General features: G+C 35.7%; 1 protein-coding gene across 1 annotated transcript in view; it reads left to right on the top strand.

The window, feature by feature from the left end:
- The window catches only part of LOC150101159 (ubiquitin carboxyl-terminal hydrolase 8-like), a 338380-nt gene that overhangs the window by 181323 nt on the left and 134832 nt on the right, over positions 1–22225 (top strand). Inside the window, exons 15-16 of the mRNA XM_090401220.1 lie at positions 5257–5362; positions 18914–19018. Of these exons, the coding sequence (XP_090257346.1) occupies positions 5257–5362; positions 18914–19018 (211 nt within the window). The remainder of the gene's footprint in view (positions 1–5256; positions 5363–18913; positions 19019–22225) is intronic.

The raw sequence follows: 22225 nt of genomic DNA, 5'->3' as shown, positions 1-22225 counted from the left end.
AGCGATCTCTTCTGACTTCGCCTTCAACACTGGGCCACTGATATTCAAGCCTCGCCTGCTAACTATAGAAAACCATTGATCTAATGCTTCTTCGACTTCTGGATCCTTTCCATCACGCTTTCTTTTGGTTGTTCCTGGAATTTCTTTCTATAATGTCCACTCCTCATGCAGTTGATTTTCTTGTTGTAGGAGACGCGCTATGGTAGATTTTGGTAAACCAGTTATATCGGCAAGCCTACAATGGCTTGTATTTAATGGCTGGCTTTTAATTTTATCCAGCAAAGCAATTTTACTTGAAAGTGTAAAATCATTTCTTGGCATCTTGACAAAGATTTAAAAATTTTAAATAAAATTGACACAATAAATCGATATTAGCTAGGTACAGTATATAGTAAGAGTAGATTCTTAAGCAGACGCATACTTGCCAGACGCACGACGAAAGATAACTGATTCGCATCTCGCTAATGTTGCCAAATATTAGTGTATGTAGTGTTGCCATATTTTCGAAAAATCCATAAAATATATCAAAAATTGCTAAATTCCTTTTCAGCTACTGTTCCAGTTAAGCGAAAAGTTGTCCCAATTAAGCGTTTAAATTATGTATTAATATGTTGGTTTGGTTTCCATTTGAGATTTGGCCCAAAAAAGCGGCTCCCCCAATTAACCGGTGGTCCAGTTAAACGGAATTGACTGTACACACACACACACACACACTCACACATACATACAAGGATGGTCTGAAAAGTTCTCGGCCTCGACCATAGATGGCGGCAACACTATTGGCAAGATTTTTTTTTTCTAAGTTGTTACATCTGTCATAAACATCCATGCGAAATTGCAAGTCATTCTATCAAGTAGTTTGTTTTATACAGCTGTCTGAAGCAAAAATATTGTCTGTATCCCTTGAAATGGATAAAACTGAGTATTGTGTGATTATAAAATTCTTTGTAAAAGAAGGTTTAATGGCAAAAGAAATTCATTCGAAGTTCATAAAAGTTTATGGATGCTCTTCTCCTTTGTTTTCAACCATGAAGAAATGGGCTGTCAAGTTTAAACGTGGCTACCAGCCTTAAAGATGATCCATGTAAAGGACGTCCAAAAAAGTATAACAACATCAGAAATTATTTATGAAGTGCACAATATAGTATTGGGTGACTGGCGAGTCAAAGTGCGTGAAACTGCTGAGACTATAGACATTTCAAAAGAACGTGTAGGATATATTTAGCCTGAAGAATTGCAAATGAAAATGCTTTGTGCGAGATAAGTTCCGTGCTTGCTCACAGCAGATCAAAAATGTCACATGAAAATCTCTGAACAATGCTTGGAGCATTTTAACAAGAATAAAACTGATTTTGTGTGTTGATTTATTACTATGGATGAGACTTGAATTCACCATTACACACCAGAATCCAAACAGCAGTCAAAACAGTGGACAGAATCCGGTGGCTTCTGTTCACTGTTTTGTTCAGCACCAAAGAAGACAAAGTCATTTCCATCAGCAGGAAAGGTCATGGCATTGGTGTTTTGTTATGCTAAAGGCATTTTGCTTATTAATTATCTTGAAAAGGGTAAAACAATAACTGGGGAATATTATTTTGATCTTTTAACCAGACTAGACAAAAAAATTTGTGAGAAAAGACCTGGTTTGCAGAAGAAAAAATCATCTTTCATGAGGACAATGCACCTGCCCACAAAAGTGTTTTGGCAATGGGAAAATTAAGGGATCTGCACTATGAATTGTTAGAACATCCACCCTATTCCTCAGATTTGGCTCCCTCTTACTTCTATCTCTTCCCAAAACTAAAACTCCTCCTCACTGGTCAGCATTTTTCTTCGAATCAAGAGGTGATTTTAGCTATAGAGGGGTATTTTGCAGATCTTACTGAGAACCACTACAGGGACAGGATAATGGTGCTGGAGCATCGCTGGAATAAATGTATTAGTCCTAAGGAAGATTATGTCAAAAAAGAAAAATAATTTGAAATTATAAATTCGTTTTTTCATTGTTAGTCCAAGAACTTTTCAGACCACCCTCGTATATAAGACCAATTTCTTAGATATACAGGTATCCCTCAATTAATGCAGTTAATAAATCCCTCATTGTTACTGCTTATACCAAAATCGCGTTAATAAAATCTAATAATCAATGGTAAAAATTGCAATTCGTCCATGATCGATAACGAATTAATAATTCTTTTTATATGGTACTCTTTTAGGAAAGATAAAAAAATGAATGCAAAGTAAATGTTTAATAAGTGTTTGTACCCCCTATATTATTTGCTGCAATTTTTTTTTTATCAGAAGAAGTTATCAAGAGTTGTATGAACAGTTTTAGTTTTTTTCTTATCGGCATAAAATCTACGATAACAAGCAAAATGACTCTCCAGACCTCGGCAAACAAGCAATAAAACATAAAGAAAAAACACTGCAAATATAATACATGCTGGTACAAATTAAGTGGATATTGAATCCAACATTATTTCATAGCCAAATATAGAAACTAGAAGAGTTTCGTGCCGAATATATAGAAACTAAAAGTTTCGGCGGATGCAAGCATAAGCAACCTTATGGGCAAATTGTAGTAAAGGTGGAGTAAGCTCCAGATCACTTTCATTAGTATTTTCCATAATGTAAAGCACATCTCTTAATGTTGGAGGTTTAATGGATTTTTTACAACACTCAGAAAGGATTAAAAAGAATTTAATACTTCCTATATTTCGTCCTAGTCACTAGGACATCTATGGGGATTACAAAAATAACTAATGTAACATAACACAAATATCATACAATACTAAGCCCAACCACGTGGGTGACACTAAAGTCATATCTAGGTGGAGCGCCCTCTAAGGGCGGTTGTAGGCGGCCTGGAATATAAAGTAGGATCTCTGGTGATGAGTGTTTCCCAAATTTTCAGAAGCTTAATGCAACCGTATTTATTAAGATTTGGTTGATTTCTAAGAGCTGCTGCTGCTTCCAAGAATAGTCTCTCTTTCTTGAATTTACTGTGATGGAGCATGGTGGTTTTCTTCCATGATACTCTGTGGGTGGTGTCCAAGACATGGTCAGCCAAGTCTGAATGACCATAGTTGTGTTTACAGATGTAAGACTTGTGTTCCTCTAGGCAGATGGATGCTGATCTGCCTGTCTGTCCAAAGTACCCAATTCCCCACTTGGGTTTGTGTGGGTCACAAACCCAATTGGAATTTTGTCACAAACCCAATTCCCCACTCAGACCTATAGTAGATGCCACCAATGCACCTTGCTACAGACTGTCTAAACAGCTGGCCAACTCTCTGACCCCCCTCACTGGAAGGTCCACTTCCTATATAAAAAACTCGACCCACTTTAAAGCCCTCATAGAAAATTTAACCTTGAATAAAGCAGACATATTGGTAAGCTTTGATATCTCCTCTTTGTTTACTAATATTCCCTTAATTGACACCACTTGAGAACACATCATCTCTCTTACAAAAAGTTTTCCCTTCTGATATCTTAGATCTCTTTTCCTTTGCCATTAACTCTGGGTATTTTTCTTGAAAGAACAAAATCTACAAGCAGATAGAGGGAACCGCCATGGGTTCCCCCTTCTCTCCCCCCCCCCCTTGCTAATTTCTATATGGAAGATTTTGAAAAACGAGCCATAGACTCAGCCCCACTCAAGCCTTCAATCTGGCTAAGATATGTAGATGATGTGTTCTCTATTTGGCCTCATGGCCCAGACACATTAGACTCCTTCCTCAGTCATCTCAATAGCCTACATCCAAGAATCCAGTTTACTATGGAAAAGGAAAAGAACAATTGTTTACCCTTCCTAGACACCTTAGTCACACGCCTGCCTAATGATACTCTTGCCTTCTCTGTATACAGAAAACCCACACACACACAGGCAGATACATTCAGAAACTCTCACACCACCACCCCTCTCAACAATATGGCATTATTAAAACTCTTACCAAGAGAGCCCACAATCTTTGTTCCAGTGGAACCGCCCTCACTACTGAGCTTAACTACATACACAACACTTTCCTCTCCAATGGCTACAGCGATCGCAGTATCAAAAAAATAATCAGTTCCTCTCCCATTCCCGGTCCTTCTCGTCAACAAGAATTTAAAAATGCCATCACCATACCCTACATCCGTGGCACATCCGAAAAAATAGCCAAGATTCTAAAAAAGTACAACCTAAACACAGCATATAAGCCCCACCGCAAACTTGCTACCCTTATCCGTTCTACGAAAGATCAGCTCCCTCCTCTCTCTCTGCCTATAGTTTACAAAGTACCCTGTTCCTGTAAGCTGGCGTACTTTGGACAGACAGGCAGATCAGCATCCATCCGCCTAGAGGAACACAAGTCTTACATCTGTAAACACAACTATGGTCATTCGGGCTTGGCTGACCATGTCTTGGACACCACCCACAGAGTATCATGGAAGAAAACCACCATGCTCCATCACAGCAAATTCAAGAAAGAGAGACTATTCTTGGAAGCAGCAGCTCTTAGAAATCAACCAAATCTTAATAAATACAGTTGCATTAAGCTTCTGAAAATTTGGGAAACACTCATCACCAGAGATCCTACTTTATATTCCAGGCCACCTACAGCTGCCCTTAGAGGGCGCTCCACCTAGATAGGACTTTAGTGTCACCCACGTGATTGGGCTTAGTATTGTATGATATTTGTGTTATGTTACATTAGTTATTTTTGTAATCCCCATAGATGCCCTAGTGACTAGGACGAAATATAGGAAGTATTAAATTCTTTTTAATCCTTTCTGAGTGTTGTAAAAAATCCATTAAACCTCCAACATTATGTCTTCACAGCACTTAAGCCTCTATACACGAAGTAAAGCACATCTCCTAGAGGACATGTATGATAAATAAGCCTTTGACTCTCTATTTCAGTAATATATGATGGTTTATTTATTTTCAGTTACAATCTAGAAATTATTGAACAAATAATAAAAAAAAAAAAAACTAAACCATACTATACTGACATCGGAAATCGCAGTTACTCTCAGTACAATTTACTGTCAAATATCACAAACCTTAAGTAACGTGTTAAACCAAACTGATAGCAAAAAACAGTGCGGAACATCACTAGTAATATATGAACACACAGCTACTCATTACCTCCAAGCTATACACTGAATTGTGTGACCCCTTTACTAACAGTGTTTTAAATTTCTATCTTCAGTTCTTAGATCATTATTTGTTAAGAAAAGCTGCTTTGTATTGTTGCTATTTTTTTATATTAGAGAAAGTAAACAAGGTACAAGAGGAGATGTTACTGAAGAATTTGCAGTTGTAATTCGAGCATTATGGACAGGTCATTATCGATCTATATCACCTAAAGATTTTAAGGTATGTCATAAATTTAAATTGCAAAAATAAATAACTAAATGATTTTTAAGCATTACAGAAGTATACAGCTAGGCAGAAAATTGCAAATTATGTCTTATTATTCTGTAATTCTACATACCTTAACAAGGTAGAAATGTGTAGGTACATACCATTCTTTTTTCCCCAGAGATATTATTATTGAATACAAATCATGTTATATGAATATTTTCCATGCTGTTATCCCAACTATTGAGATTTATATAATACCATTATGACTTGAGGGATCCATACACTTATCTGTTAAAGCATTCATCAAGTGTAGGATGATTTGAATGCATTTCTTCATAATACTATAACTGCAACTTAGCTTGCTATCTGAATTTATTTAGTTCTCTAACCCTGAAAAGTGAACCCAGTAAAAATAATTTTGCAGGTGTCAGTGAAATATGAATGTGATTAATTAGTATTTTTCTATTAATAAAAATCTTGTAACATACCTGCTGGTTTATTAATGTTTACAACAATGACAGAAAACTGGAATCATTTCATTGAAGTTTCCTTATTTTTGTATTCTTCCAATTGCACAAAAAGTATATATATATACATATATATATACACACACACACACACCACCATATTTTTCTGTGTATAAGATGATATTTTTTTATAAAATTTTTAGGCCAAAAATTAGGGATCGTCTTATACACGGAGAGTAACTTGTTGAGAGACCCGTGGTGAAACTGCCTGTACCTTGTCTCCATGAACGTTTCCATCACTAGCCTTTGTTAACTCTGTTGATTGACGTCATTAACGGCTGATTCTGAATAAACTAATCAGAACTTTGAAAGCATTCATATGTCTGCAACTCGTTGGTTGTCACCATCATCGCGAACCATGGGCTCCACATCACATCCTAACATTTTTTCACTTTGTTCATCTCTTTCTCCGAAACCATATTTTCCCATGACTCTTTCCCATTTATCATTATCTATTCCAACTTTGGCATTCCAATTTCCTTCAATAATTAGCACATCTTGCTTTGGTATTGTTTCTATTCTCTGGTGGGGTAAGTTAATACATTAACAATATTTTGAGCACTAGTGCATAAAAATGTCTGAAAATAAAAAACGATGAAGAAAATGATATGCCCGAAACTGAGAGTGATGCATAATTTCTTAGTATGCATCTTAAAAATATTACATAATTACTAAATATACTTGAATAAATAAAAAATATCAAATGTGTTCTGTTTTATGTTTAACATATTGATTTCTTAATTTTGGGTTCGTCTTATACATGGGAGCATCTTATACATGGAAAAATACAGTATATCTGAATTTCAGCTAACCACTGCTATTGTCCATATTTCAGCAGCCTAATAATGGTCCCGGTGTTGCAGTGATGTTATTAAGATTTATTTTAGGTTAAATTGAAGGTACAGTCATCACTCACTATAGCAAGCACTGTTGCTTATTATATTAAGTTTACTATAGTGAGTATTCATTCTGTATCATTCAGATAATAAATAGTCAACTTTAATGCCATCATGACCCTACTGTGTGAATCCCTGCTTCTGCTGTAGTTTCTTCAGTGGAAAATACCTGTTCCATATCCTGCTTTAATAATTTTGCAGTTGGCATCCTTAATAAGTGAAGTTTTATACATGGATACATAGATATATTGCATACATTTTTATTTCTAATTGCTGTCTTTGTCCTGTATTAGTTCTGCATATTTTGAAACTAATTCATTAGATATTTCTACTCTGTTGAATTAAACAGCACTTTAGTTTTCTTTTTTTTTTTTTCCTTTCAAATTCTGTTGTTTGTAAACAAACAGCATGTTTTTATTTTTGTAACTTACATCTATCTGTTTATTATTATTCTTACGTGACATCTCCATGGAGTCCAAAGACTCATTGAGGGAGAGCACCTACAGCTCTCCATCTCCATCACTCAATCCATCAACCACCATCATCTACACCGACACCATCTACTGCCCACTACTACCACCACCACCACTAGTATTTTCATAGACAATCACAAACATCCATACCTATGGCAGGATTTGAACCCGCGGCCTTTTGGTTGGTTTTTTTTGGTTTTGCAGTTACACTAACTGCTTGGCCAACCAGGCTGGCATTTAGTTAGTGAATCATCTGACAGAGTTTTTGGCTACATCCTTTAATTATGTTGTTAGTTATATATAAAGATACATAGTTTTTTTTATGTTAGTTTAACCAATTTAATATTTGCAGTGTATGATACACTTTTTATGCCATAAGCTTTTATCTTTAGTAGCAGCTTCCTTGTAGTAAATTGCTTATCATGCTTTATTTTCATACAAAGATTTAATTCATTTTCTCAACCTGTTCATTATTAGCATAAGTGTAAAATGCATTAATTCTTTTTTTTTTATCTTATTATTATTATCATCCCAAGACCCCATTCTCCGCAGATACCACACTCTCAGGCAAGGCATTCCAACCATTCTCAACTCTGCATGCAAAAAAACCTCTCACTCTCCCTGCTCACACACTCCTTATATAGCTTTCAGGGATGTCCCCTGGTTCTCTTCTGATCTCCCACCTTTTGCTGTTAAACCTCTCTAACATTGATCCTATAACTGCCCCTTACTAACTTGTAGGTCTCTATCATATCACCTCTTTTCCTCCTATCCACTAGACTCTGTAAATTGCATCTTCTCAACCTTTCCTCATATTCGGCATTCCAGAGATCAGAAACTATCTTAGTAAATCATCTCTGAACCCTTTCCAACATCTCTTCTTCCTTTTGAAAACCAGGTGACCAAATCTGTGCACAGAAGTCCACGTTTGCCTAATCAAAGCTTTATACAATGGAACAAGAATCTCCTTACCACATTACAAGTCAGTGTCCTCTGTGTCATTCCAATAATTTTTTTGTGTTGTTCTCACAATTTTGACAATGTGTTCCCTAAATTTCAGATCCTTATCCACTATCACCCTAAGATCTCTTATTTCCTCCACATCCAACAATATATCCTCACCAAGCATAAATTCTACATCCCATCTTTGTTTCCCAAATTTTAAATCCTTACATTTTGCAACATTGAACTCGCATCCCCATTGCCATGCCCATCCACTCAGTTTATTCAAGTCTTCTTGTAAAGCCCAACATCTTCTCTACTCTTCATAGTTCATTTTAACTTTGCATCATCTGCAAACAACTGAACATCCCCATCCAAATCTTTGCCATTATCATTGACATACCATTTAAACAGCAATGGCCCTAAAACAGATCCCTGAGGCATGCCACTAGTAACTTTCCTTTTCCTGGATATTGCTCCCCCCATACACAACTTGCTGATACCTGTCAGATAGCCAGTCTCCGATCCATTGCACTAATCTAATATCCAATCCTGTCCACTCTAGTTTGACTATCAACTTATCATGCAGTAATCTATCAAAAGCCTTTGCGAAATATAAGTATACTACTGTGTATCTCTCTCCTCTGTCCAAGGAAGCCATCATCTTATTGTAATAATTAAGTAGATTACCAAAACATGACCTCCCTTTAACAAATCCATGCTGTCCATCAAAAATAATTCTATTGTTGTCAATCTACTTCTAGATCCTAGTTCTTGCCATCTTCTCCAACAACTTAACCACAACAACACCTGACACACAGATAGGCCTATAATTTGATGCATGAGTTCTATCACCTCCCTTATGAAGTGGCACAATCTTGCCCTCTTTCCACTCCTTTGGAACTCGACTCAGTGCAAGACTCATTAAAAAAAAGTATGTCAAGGCAGATGTCAACTCTCTGGTACATTCTTCAGAATATGTGGTGATATATTACAAGTCCCACAGCCTTATTAACATCAAGTTTGCTCAATTTCCCCATACACCTCTTGCTCACTTACAGTCAGCCTCTCCTCTCCATCATCAACTGCTCTCAATCTCTCCATGATGTCACATTCACAAGAATGAAAAACTTTTTTAACTATTAGTTTTATGGCTATATAGTCATAAAAATATGATAACTAAATACTTAAGGAATTGACAGCATACACTAGAAATATAAATTAAATCAACTTTAATATATACTTTCCGATATTTTGGCAATGTCACGTTGTAATCCTCATGGGAACTTAAGATGAAGACACGTGCACATAAGTACTACAAAATAGCAAATGAGAAACCAAAGCGAGGAAGCTACTATTTTCTTAAAGTCCTGATGGTACCCCCCTGGCGGGCTATACTAGGTGTTCTTGGCCTTTGTGCTGAAGTTCTTCTGATATACGTTTCCCAAATTTGGGGCAGTCTTATGTCCAAATTTGTTGAGGTTTGGCATGTTCCATGAATAGTCTAAGGGCTGAGGCTGATTCCATGAATAATCTTTCATATTTGAACTTCCTGCGGTATATTACTGTGGCTTTTTTCCACCTTATTCTGTGGCGAGTATCCAGAGCATGGTCTGCAAGCCCAGAGTGGCTGTACTGGTGAAATCGGATGTAATCCTTGTGTTCTGAGATTTTGATATTTGCTGTCCTGCCTGTTTGGCCAAAGTAGGACAATTTACAGCTGCAAGGGACATGGTATACACCAGGTAGGTCTAGGGGAAGTGGTTGGTCTTTAGTGGAGTGGATAAGGGATGCCAATTTTCTATATGGTCTGTAACAAGAGGTCAAGTCATGTTTTTTTAGGATTTTGTTGATTTTTTCCAAGGTGCCTCAGATGTAGGGAATGGTGATGCATTTAGAGTAATCTTTTTTATGAGTGGGGGGGATGGGTTGTGGATAACTGGTTTTAATATTTTTGGGTTTTTTTTTGAGGGGGTAGCCATTGACTGAGAAAGTGTTAAGGATGTGATTTAGTTCAGTAGTTAGGGCTTGGTCATTTGAACAGATTAGTTTTGCCCTGTTGAATAGTGTCTTAATAACTCCATATTGTTGTGAGGTGGGGGGGGATTGTTGGTGAACGTGTCTGCCTGTATGGGTGGGTTTTCTATAAACTGAGAAAACCAAGGTTCCATCATGTTGGCAGGTGACTAGTGTGTCTAGGAAGGGGAGGCTATTGTTTTTCTCTTTTTCCAGGGTGAACTTGATTCTAGGGTGTTGGTTATTTAAGTGTGTTAAGAAGGAGAGGAGTGTATCTGGGCCTTGTGGCCAAATAGCGAATCCATCATCAATGTAGTCATAAAAATAATAGTTACTTAGAGGAGTAACATGGAAATTTTCCCAGAAATAATACCTTTATGAATTACTCATTAAGTATATCTTCTGGAGTAGTTGTTCTTATATCATTATCTCCAATCAGTGTCATCTTTCCTTAATTTTTTTTTTTTTTTTTTTTTTTTTTTTTTTTTTTTTTTTGGTGGCTACATATCGAAAGATCTCCCTAGGATTCTTTTTGGCTTCATTAGCTAACTATTGCTCATACTTCACTTTTGCTCCTCTTACCTACCAAGTCATCTTCTTTGCCTGTTCTTTGTAATCGTCATGTTATTACCACTTCTCTTATGCTGCCTCCATAATGCCTTTTTTCTCTGTATTGCATGCTTAATCTCTTCATTCATCCATTTCACACCTACTTTGTTTAACCTTCTGACCCTTGGAATACATTTAGACATTGCTTCTACTAGATAGTTCCTGAATATCCCCCAAGCTGCATTGATCTCTTTTCCAACTAACTCCTCATTCCCTGCTACACCTGCAAGCCGTCTCCTGAGCTCTTATAATCACAAGTCTCAACACACAGGCAAGTTGCATATACCTTGAGTGAAAAAAGAGAACAACCGTGTTGGATGACTAATGATATTAAATGGGAACTGCAGATGAAAACAAAGATACAAATAAAGTATAAGGAGAGGGGTGAAGACCAGTTGCATGAGGAATATAAGATTCATGCCAGGAAAGTGTCTAGGATCATAACAAAGACAGAACTTGAATTTGAAAAGAGATTAACCCTAAGATCCAAGGTAAATCCAAAGGAATTCTTTCATTATATACCCAGTAAGATTAGAAATGATTGTGGACGAATAACATTGATAGATGAAAATGGGAATAGTGACTAATGCAGAAGACATTGTGGGGTTATTTAATGATCACTTTATTGGGCTATTTCATCCTAGAAAAAGGTTTTATTTCTAGATTGATGGGGAGGGTTCAAGGTTTGGAGGTGCAAGAGGAGAGTGTGTTACAAATACTAAGCATTTTGAATATCAGAAAGAAAATGGGACTGGATGGGATTTTGCCACATGTTTTAATAGAATGTACTAAGGAATTGACAGATCTATTGACTTAGCTTTTAATGAGAGTCTGGCTATGGGAAACATACCCAAGGAGTGGAAGGTGGATAAGATAGTGCCATTGCATAAGGATGGTGGTAGAATGGAAGTTTCAAACTATAGATAATCAGTTTGTATTTCTTCTGTAGTCGTTAAGATTTTGTAGAAATTAGTGGGAGATTGTATGCAGCATTGGGTAGTGAGGATAATGTTATCTGTGAAGGTCAGCATGGATTTGTTAAGGGGCAGTCTTGTTTTATTAATCTCATTGCCTTTTATAATAAAGTAACAAGAGTGGTTGATGAGGGAAAGGCATATACTGAATTTTTTTGGAATTTACAAAAGCATTTGACAGTGCCACATGATAAGCTGATATTTAAGTTTTAGCATGTGAGTTTAGATGTCAGGTTAGCGAATTGGATTGGGGATTGGCTGTCTGTAGATATCAGAGTTGTGTATGGGAGAGTGGTATCAATGGAGCAAAAAGTTACAAGTGAGGTCCCTCAGGGCTTAGTGTTGTTTAATTGTTGTTGTTTAGATTGCAGGGAGACATTCAGTTGTTTGCAGATGATGTAAAGCTGGGAAGAGGTATTAGTGCTGATGTGAAAAGGATTTGAATAATATGGACAGATGGGCTAGTGAATGGGGAGTATCAGTTTAATACAACTAAATGTTAAGGTTTTGAAGTTTGGTATCCATCAGTGGGAAGAAGCAAGGGACCTTGGGGTGGTGATTGATAGAAATTTGAAGTTTTGGTAAAGGTAATGAGAGGATTGCTGCAATGCTCAGAAAGGCTGAGATTGTGCAGCAGAGATAGAAGATTATTGGTTCCATTGTATAAAGTCCTGATCAGACCACATATGGATTATTGTGTTCAGATTTGGTCACTGAATTGTGTTCAGATTTGGTTATTTGCCTTTGCACCCACTTGGAGAGGGTGCAAAGGCAAATAACAAAAATGATATCAGGATTGTACAGTGTTAGTTATGAGGGATAGACTGAAAGCATACCGATCAGTGGCGGCTGGTGAAAATTTTAAGTAGGGGTGCTGCATATACAAAATAACAAAAATAATTAATTTTTTCCTAATCAGTAACCAATTTATTAATAAGTAAATTTACATATTAAAAATTGCTTTATTAAAAATATTTCACCCTCACCACGAACACACACACACCAATAATAAAAGTTCACAGAAATAACATGCACAAGCATACAATTTATCTGTAGTGAGACTGCTCAACGAGCAGTGTCGGTTTTGACATTCCGACACTGTGTTAGACTGTAGTACATTTGTTTCATGTAACAATAATTGAGAAAATTCTTTTCATATTTTCACCAGTGACACTCATCATAATTCAGCCTTGTATCTATAATAAATAAATAATTATATGTTATTTTAACGTAATAAAATAAGATTTACTAAAAATATTTCACCCTCACCATGAACACACACCGATAATAAAAGTTTCGTATTTCACAGAAACCACGCGCGCACGCATACAATTTATCTGTAGCGACACTGCTTGTTGAGCAGTGTCGGATTCACTTGTTATGTGCAATGACAAGTGCAAACAAATATCAGCGAGTCCAGCCAAAACTGACTGAATGTGATAATTCTACCACTGCATTGGATCGCAATGTCGGAATTATCACATTAGATCGCAGTGTGGGGTTAATCGAACAGTTTCGATTATTAACTATTCGATCAATATCGAAACATAAGCGGTAACCTTTAACATGTTGTTTTGCATTTATATAATGTTGTAAGTATTGTTATTATTTATAGACACAAACAAAATTTAATTTGTTTTTTCTTGGGGGTGCTGCAGTGTCTCAGTGCTTATGTACAAGCTGCCACTGATACCGTTTGCAGAATTTGGTAGATAGTAGAATGAGAGGTGATATGATTGAGACATTTAAACTGTTGAGAAGTAGTTACAGGATTGACGATGGGGAGTTCTTTTATATAGTAGAACAAGAGGGAGGAAGAAGGGGTTATCCCTAACAGTTATGAATGGAATGATGGAGGATGGTGAGTAAGAGGGTGAGGAGTGACACTTATTTGCATCAGGGTGGTTGGACTGTGGAATGCTTTTCTTGATAGGGCAGTAAGGACATGAACAGTTAATGAGTGTTAGAAATATAATGGTAGACTGTGTTGTTTAAGATGGAGCTTCCATGATGAGTCTTATGACTCTGTGGAGGTCCTGAATAATAACAACATAATCAGACAAATTTGTGTTCCTATAACTTTGTTCACTACTGTGGGATGGGCAACCTCCTATAAGAGTTGTAACCCTCCATTTTTATTCTCCTAGTTTCTGTTCCTTATGTCAAGGGTTTATTGGGAAAAATTATCCATGCTTCTTCCATCTATAAACTTGCAGGTCTTCTTCTATCTAATTTGTAAGTTAGTGACATTTGTATGCTCTGCAAACAATCTTTTTCCTTTATCCTCTTTAGGAGTATATTGAATTTCTTGCTGTGGCGATCTTTCATATTATAGGCAGTGTTGTCATTGCCTGTAATATGAAAATATTATATTTTCAAAGTAATTAACAAGCAGTTCTATATTTTTTTCTTCTTTTTTTTCCAAAATGTGTATATGTTAACCAAAAATTTTCATTTATTGTATGATTCATGATCGCCATTACTACATGTGATGACTATGACAACAACAGTTGCAACATTCATGCAACTGTTGTTGTCATAGTGCATGCAGATTTTTTGTTTTACATTATTGACAAAACTCACCAACTGCTGGCAAACATTTAAAGAAGAGACCACAAGGCTAGTTGATGGTTTGACTGGGTTCCCTTCCTTCTTGGCTCAGCTGTCAGCATCTCAGTAGTGTTCCTTGGTGGTTTTGCATTCCATTCTCAAGGTGCTTACCTATCAGCTTTACAGTCATGAGATGAGAGATATTTTCAATGAGAGAGAACCTCTTTTATCTATAGCTATGTTGTTCATTAAACCGAATGCTTATTCTGCTTCTGCCAAACTCAGAGCCACTGCCTTCATGGTCTTGCTTCTTTGATGGTTTGGGGAACTTCAACTTTAGGAAGATCTCATTCATCAACAAAATCTTGAAACTCATTCAAGGATATATTGTATTTCAACATTTTACATAGTTCATGCACATTTTCTTTTCCATCCTGCCAGGAAAAGAGAATTCTTATTGGCCAAGTTGTAGGTTCCAGTAGGTTTCATGTTCAAATAATGAACATGATTCAGAGTATGAATCATGTTCATTATTTAGTAGCCTACTCTTCATGTTGTCAGTGACACTATGGATTAATTGTTCTCTTGGTATTCTTATGTGTTACTTATTAGAAACAAATGTGATTATTTTGTGAGTTTCTGATTTTTGGAGGCACTTTTATGGAAGCACATCTTCCTGATGATATCAAGGCAGATTTTGAAAAGATTGAAGTACAGTGCAGTGCAACAAATACTCGCACTAAGACTGATAGCAGAGAAAGCTCGAAGAAAGAACAAAAAGATATACTGCTGTTTCGTGGACTTCCAAAAAGCATTTGATGATATTGACCAAAATATAACATGGGCTGTCTTGGAATCCTGTGGTGTGGACAATAAATTGATCCACCTGTTGAAAGATATAAACAGCTAAGCACAAGCAACAGTCAGGATAGCAGGTGTGACTGGAGATTGCCTTGCCACTAGTCAAGGCACAAGACAAGGGGACCCAATATCACCAATCCTTTTCATCACACATCTGGGAAGTACACTAGATAAGATTAAAGAAGAAGGTGGAGGCATTTCAATGAATGGCATGAGAATAAACTACCTCTGCTTTGCAGATGACATTGTCGTGATTGAAGAAGATGCAGCTAGGCTGGAATGGATACTGCAAACATTATACGCAGAAGGAAAAAGATATGGACTAAATGTCAATTTTGAAAAAACCAAAACAGTGATATTTGGACAACAAGAGTTACTGAACAAAGTCACCATAGAAGGATATCAACTGAAAAATGTGGAACACTTCACATATCTTGGATGCCACATGACTCATGCCTTGGACCTTAAAAAAAAGGTAAAAATTAGAATAGCCAGAGCAACAGCTATTTTAAAAACCATGGACAATATATGGAAAACCTAGCTATAAAGATACACACTAAACTGCATATTGTGGAAACCTGTATCTTCAGAAGCATGCCCTATGGATGTGAGACTTGGGTACTCCTGAGAAAATCTGAAAGGAGGATAAGATAGATTCAGAAATCTATAGATGAATACAACCAAAAGAAAACCTGATCCAGAAACTAATCAAAAGAAAACTGTCTATTTGGTCATATATGTAGAATGAATGACGAGAGGAAATTAAAAACATTGCTGTTTAGGGTGATTGAAGGAAAGAACAAAAGAGATAGACCAAACAAAGAATGGGGGCAATGACATTGTCAAATGGTGTGGAAACTGTACACAAACTGAGTCATCTTGCACAAAATAGATTGCAATGGTAGAATCATATCAAGATGGCATCAGACACCTACGGATGTTGAACCCATGGTTGTTGTTGATTGTTGTCGATTGATTCTGATTTTACAACACTGTGCTCGTGTTTCTTATATTTTCCCTATCTGTTATCTGCTGCAATGCTCTTATGCATCTAATCAGGTGATCTGCTCTTACAAGTATTATCTCCAGGTTTAGTAATGCTTAAAGGATATTAGTCATCAGGACAAGGTCCTCAATGAAGTTCATGCTTTCCAACATTTTCTTCAAGCTACTAGGGTTGTTCTTAGAAAAATTAGTGTACAAAGTTGGGTGTGCTTTTCATACCACTTCTGCAGTTCTTGCACTGCATACTATGCAATGGGGTCAAAAAAAACACTTATCCAGTTTTAAGAATTTCTACTTCTAAGTTCTGTGCAATTCTACTGAATTCTATTTGATTTTTATTTGATGTATAGAAGAAGCAGTAGATTTTATCAATGAATAACTCAAAATCGTTAACTAGAGTCACTGATCTAATTGCATCATACAATGCTAAGTGAACTCTGATGTAGACAGTGGAAACAATTAATTCTGGTAAAAAGTGAAGAAGCCTGGATTAAACTCTTGATTTCTGTCCTTACATGATGCTTGCACCATCTGAGCAAAGAGCTATTAAATTTTGCTTCAAATAGTTTTCAGTGAATTCATACTCACTAAGAGCAGTTTCACCTATTAAGTCATTAAGACATGTCACATTTTGCATTTGTTAAATCGTTAGTTATTAATGCTACATCTTAAGAATACCACTAAGACACTTTTATATGAAATTGTGCTTGCTTTGTCAATAATAATAAAAATTTGTACTGCTGAGAAATTATTTAGAAGAAAATGATTCAACTCTTGGGAAATGTATTTGTTGTGAATGCAAACAAATGCCAAGATTTAACCTATTTTTCTTTTGTAGCATTAGTTCATCTCTTATGTCTGACGTGGAATAGTTACCCTTTATCACATTATATGCTGTATTGAAAACACTGATTGTTGAATTTAAGTGTTTTTCATTACATTTATCAATTACTATTGTCAATTTATCTAGCTTACTTTCTTCTATGATTTTGCTTTAAAATGGGCAAAAGAAATGTGATGTTCATGTAACTTCTTATGTATTAATGTTTGCTGAATCTCTGTAGTAGAACCACATGCTGCCACTTCTTCTGACCACCATTCTGGAGAGAGATGAATATTGCTTTTTGAATTAACACCCATTGTTCTTATTGTTGTATACGTTACATTCAACGCTGTTACTGTCATTTATTTCAAGCTGTGGATATTTGTTCATGAAATACTTCCATTAAACATCTGAAAACTCAAATAATAATAAATTATTATTTGAGTTTTCTCATAGGACACCTGTGTTACTACAGAAATAAGTCAAACTTGTTTAAAAATTCACCTGTTTTAACAGAAACATTGGTCTCGCCATGCAATTTAATCCTCTTACATGGGTCAACGCCACTATGAAAAAAATTTAATATGCTACTTTGATGTTTCATTATTATACTTCTCACAAAATCATATAAAACAAAGATAGCCTTCTTGAACAATAATAAGAAAGATAGTGTAAACAAAACTGCTGTTATTCATTCAGCTAACTCATTTATTTAGTGGTAATTGAACCAAACCATGTGATAGCAATCCCATTGTTGTTGGCAAAATTTTAAATTTGAAGTAAAGATTTTGCCTGATATGATATCAGGTATAATGTGCATCAAGGAAGTGTGAATTTCATATTAAAATATGCAATTTTGGTACACTTTTTTTTTTTTTTTTGTTGTAACATGTGAGACAAAGGAGTCATGGTTTCCATTGCATCTGACTTACTTTCAAATAATTACACATAACCTTCAATGAATCATGCCCATGACCCTTATAATAATTTATTATTGTTTTCATTTCACTTATACTGTAATATATTTAACAAGCTTGCAAGAATTTGACTGTGATTTTTCATTTTCTGTCCCTACAATATAGTGGTTTGGCAAACCTGACAAATTTTAAATTTATCGGATTTGCTATGTTTGTGATTTTAATAGTCCACTTCAGGCAACTGGTTGAAATACCAGATTCATTACAAAAAGAATGATTAAAATACTGTATTTAAGTTCTTTTTTTTTTTAAATTGAAAATATAGTTGTAATGCTCAGATTCATCAGCCTAATTTAAGAGAAGTACTTCTTTCCCATTTCTTTACAGTAAATTTGCTAAATATCCCATTCCATTTTAGTTATTTTTTAGTGCATTCCTCTTCAGTTGGATTTTCTTTTGCTTTGATGCACAGGTGCTATTATGATTGAAATGCATATCATGATTTGTCTCTGTAGTGTTGATTAACAATTTATGATAGATGCATTTGAATATACTGAATAGTACTGGAAGATTCCTATAGATATGAAGAAATAGTGTTGATTAAGGTAAGGCTCCCATTCCCAGCTTTACTACAGGAACTTACTGTTGTTTTCATGGAGGAACTCTACCCAAATTCTATCCAGGATAGTGGTATATATAATGTGGTCCAAGGTATTCTCTTGTATTGAAGTTTGCAAGAATAAAGCATAATAAATCTCTCAGTTACATGTAATCTTTATAACATGCATATGTTTTCTGAAATTACACAATGTGCTTGAAGATTACTGTGATCACAAGCTGAATTTAGCCAAATCTACCAGTAGACTGTTATTCAAATATATGCAGTTTATTTTTAATATGCATATATTTTTTAATTTTTAATAATATGCAGTACATGTTTTTTTTTTTTTTTTTTTTTTTTTTTTAATAGACCACAGTTAGCAAATATTTAGAGATGTGTGCAGATTATGATCAACAGGATTCTCATGAGTTTTTAGTGGTTCTGATGGATAAACTTCATGGCGACTTAAACATTGTAAGTCACAGCTTCATTTCTAATTATTTAAATAGTTTTAATGAAGTGTGTACTAGACATTTAAATAACTTTCATGGCTTACACATGTAACAAATATTTTATAGAATTTTATTGAAAAACTTCAGTATATTTCATCCAATGATCCATGGACATAGTTAACTACATTCAGAACATGAATTACAATAATTAGCCATAGACAGCCATAAGTTGTTTAGTGTTGGAAAGAACTCCCAAAGATAAGTGTTATTTTGAGTGATAATTGGTAATAACAAAGTGCATCTGCATGATTTCTTAGTTTGAAATTACCTTCTTTAAATATAATAATGGCAGTACTTACAAGGTCAACTGGTGTGACTAAGCGAGCAACTAGATTTGAGTTATTTAACAATAATTGCTTTATATGCCCCAGAAGAAGGAAGAGAACAGGATAATATTGAATTTTATAATCAGCTACAAAATAGATCATCCTCATCATCATCGAATTCCTGCCATGTACCCTCAAGGGGTGTACAGGATATGATAGTACTACATGAAAAAATTACATTATTACTAACTTCCTATCTACAATTTTCCTCCAAATCAGTCTGTTACTTGTCAAGACTCCAACATTATCAGATCTTATATTTCTATCTTCTAAGGCACTTTGTACAGTATCAATCCACCTATATCTTGGTCTTATTCTGGGTCATTTTCCTGCCAACCTGGCAGAGAACACTTGTTTTGCTAATCTTTTCTCTCCCATTCTATTTAAGTGACCATACCACCTGAGATTAGCTCTGCTAACGCATTCCTGGATGCTGACAATGTCAAGTTCTTTCCTAATATCCTAGTTTTTAATATGATATTGCCATTGATGCCATCTGTTCATGCCTCTAATCTTTCTCAGGACTTTCATATCTGCGGTCTCTAGTCTTTGGTCAATTGTTTTACTTCTGACCCAGCTCTCAGATCCATAAGTTAAAACTGGTTTGAACACTGTCTTGTATACAGCTAATTTAGGGTTCTGACTAATTTCTTTCTTATTCCATATGAATTTATTCAGTTGGCTTCCCACCATACCAGCTTTGCTGATTCTGTTGTCTATTTCTATATTTAATTTACCATCTTCACTAAAAATTGTGCCTAAGTAGCTGAAATGTTTTACTTGTTCTACAGGTTCTCCGTTCACAACAGTTGACATTTTCAATGATTCTGCCTATTTTCATTGTCTTTGTCTTTTTATTGCTTACCTTCATACCATATCTATTACAACGGTTATTCAATTTGGTCAGGGAATCTTGCAGACTTGTAGCAGATTTATTTAGAAGTATAACATTGTCTGCATTAAGCAAAGAACTAACATTAACATCTACAATTTTAATATCATGTTTAATGCCACTTTCCTTCATAATGTGATCTATATAGATAATGAATAACAGAGGGGATAATGTACAACCTTATCTCACACCAGATTTAACATTAAACCATCGTCCTGTACTTCCTTCAATTCTAACTGCTGACTTACAACTCAAATAAAGACTAAGTATTGCTTGATATAATGCGCCATTGACACCATGTAACTGCAGCGTATTGAATAGCTTATCTCTTAGCACCTTGTCATATGCCTTTTCTAAATCGACAAAACTTAAATACAGATCTTTGTTATATTTCCATGCTTTCTCGACTATTTGTTGTAAAGTGAAGATCTGATCCTGACAGCCTCTATTTGGCCTGAATCCAGCCTTTTCTTCACCAAGCTTTTCTTCCACAATTCTTCTCAACCGTTTCTCAAGTATACTTACATAGATGTTGCCAGGAACACTCAGTAGGGAAATACCTCTGTAATTCTCACATTCAGTTTTATTTCCCTTTTTATATATGGGTACTATGAGAGCTCTACTCCAATCATCGGGAATTCGTCCCTCTGTCCAGGCTTTCTGAACTATGCAGTGCAGCCACTGTAAGACTTATGTACCACCATACTTAAGCATTTCTGGTCGAATATCATCTACTGCCTTTCCACATTTCAAGCCTTTGATGGCTTTTTCTACTTCAAGTATGGATACGTATTCCTGACTGCATGCCTGGTCAGTGTTTTTTACCACTGTGCTGTCATCACTGCTTGTTTCATTTAGCAGTTTTTCAAAGTAATTACTCCATGCTACAAGAATATCTTTTTCTCCTGTTTTCATGTCACCTTTATCATCTCTAACTCCTTTTACAGCACTCTTTCCTCCATTCCCAAGCTTCTTCAATAACCTCCAGAATATTTTGCCGCTTTCTTAATATTTATTTTCTATATTCACCCAAAGTCCTTTTGACTTTTGTTTAGCTAGTTTTACACAGTGTTTAGCATTCTTGCATTTGTCTCTCTATTCTCTAAGAGCACAAGCTGACCTATTTGACAGGAACTTTTGATATGCTTTCTTCTTTTCATTCACTGCCTCTTTAACTTCCTGTGTCCACCAGGGAGTTCTGATTTTTTTATCCTTGCAGACAACCTCACCACATGCCTCTCTGGCAGAATCAATCAGTGTTTTCTTCAGAGTTTGCCACTGAATCTCCAAGGTTTGATTCCTGTTCTCAAACGCTTTCATTTTTTTTTTTCAATAATCTTTCTGTATTTTAGTCTATAGTTCACGTCTGAGAGCTGCTCAACACAAAGCAAATGAGGAAGAAAGCAAGAAACTAATATTGTTCCTAAAGTCCTAATGGTGCCCTCTTGCGGGCTAATTTGGTAGTCTTGGCAGCCCGCAAGAGGGCACCATTAGGACTTTAGGAACAATATTAGTTTCTTGCTTTCTTCCTCATTTGCTTTGTGTTAGTTCCTGAGTGCACATACCATATCTTTATGTTCCCGAAGATGGCAATGTGACATTGCCGAAATATAGAAGTTATTCATTAAAGTTACCTTTAATTAATATACTTTATATGCGTTGTTAATTCCGTAAACTAATTACCAGTTATGTCTAACCAACGTATAAGTCTTACTACTAGAATCAGAAGACCTTCAGCCCAATCGCTCAAGAATACCAACATTGCCTGCTAGGAGGCACCATTAGGACTTTAGGAGAAATAATAGCTTCCTGCTTCTTCCTCACTTACTGTTTGTTGTGCCTGCGTGCACGTATCTTGTTCTTCAGTTTCTTGAAAATGGCAACATGACGTTGCTGAAATATTGAAGTATATTAAAATTTATTTTAATGTATATCCTAGTTGACGTAATTT

This window comes from Typopeltis vanoorti, chromosome 12 (assembly GCF_054136105.1).
Source record: "Typopeltis vanoorti isolate ZY-2024b chromosome 12, IOZ_Tvanoo_1.0, whole genome shotgun sequence".
Taxonomy (NCBI): Eukaryota; Metazoa; Arthropoda; class Arachnida; order Uropygi; family Thelyphonidae; genus Typopeltis; species Typopeltis vanoorti.
The sequence above is the reverse complement of the archived record's forward strand: the minus strand, read 5'-3'. Positions and strand labels throughout refer to the sequence as shown.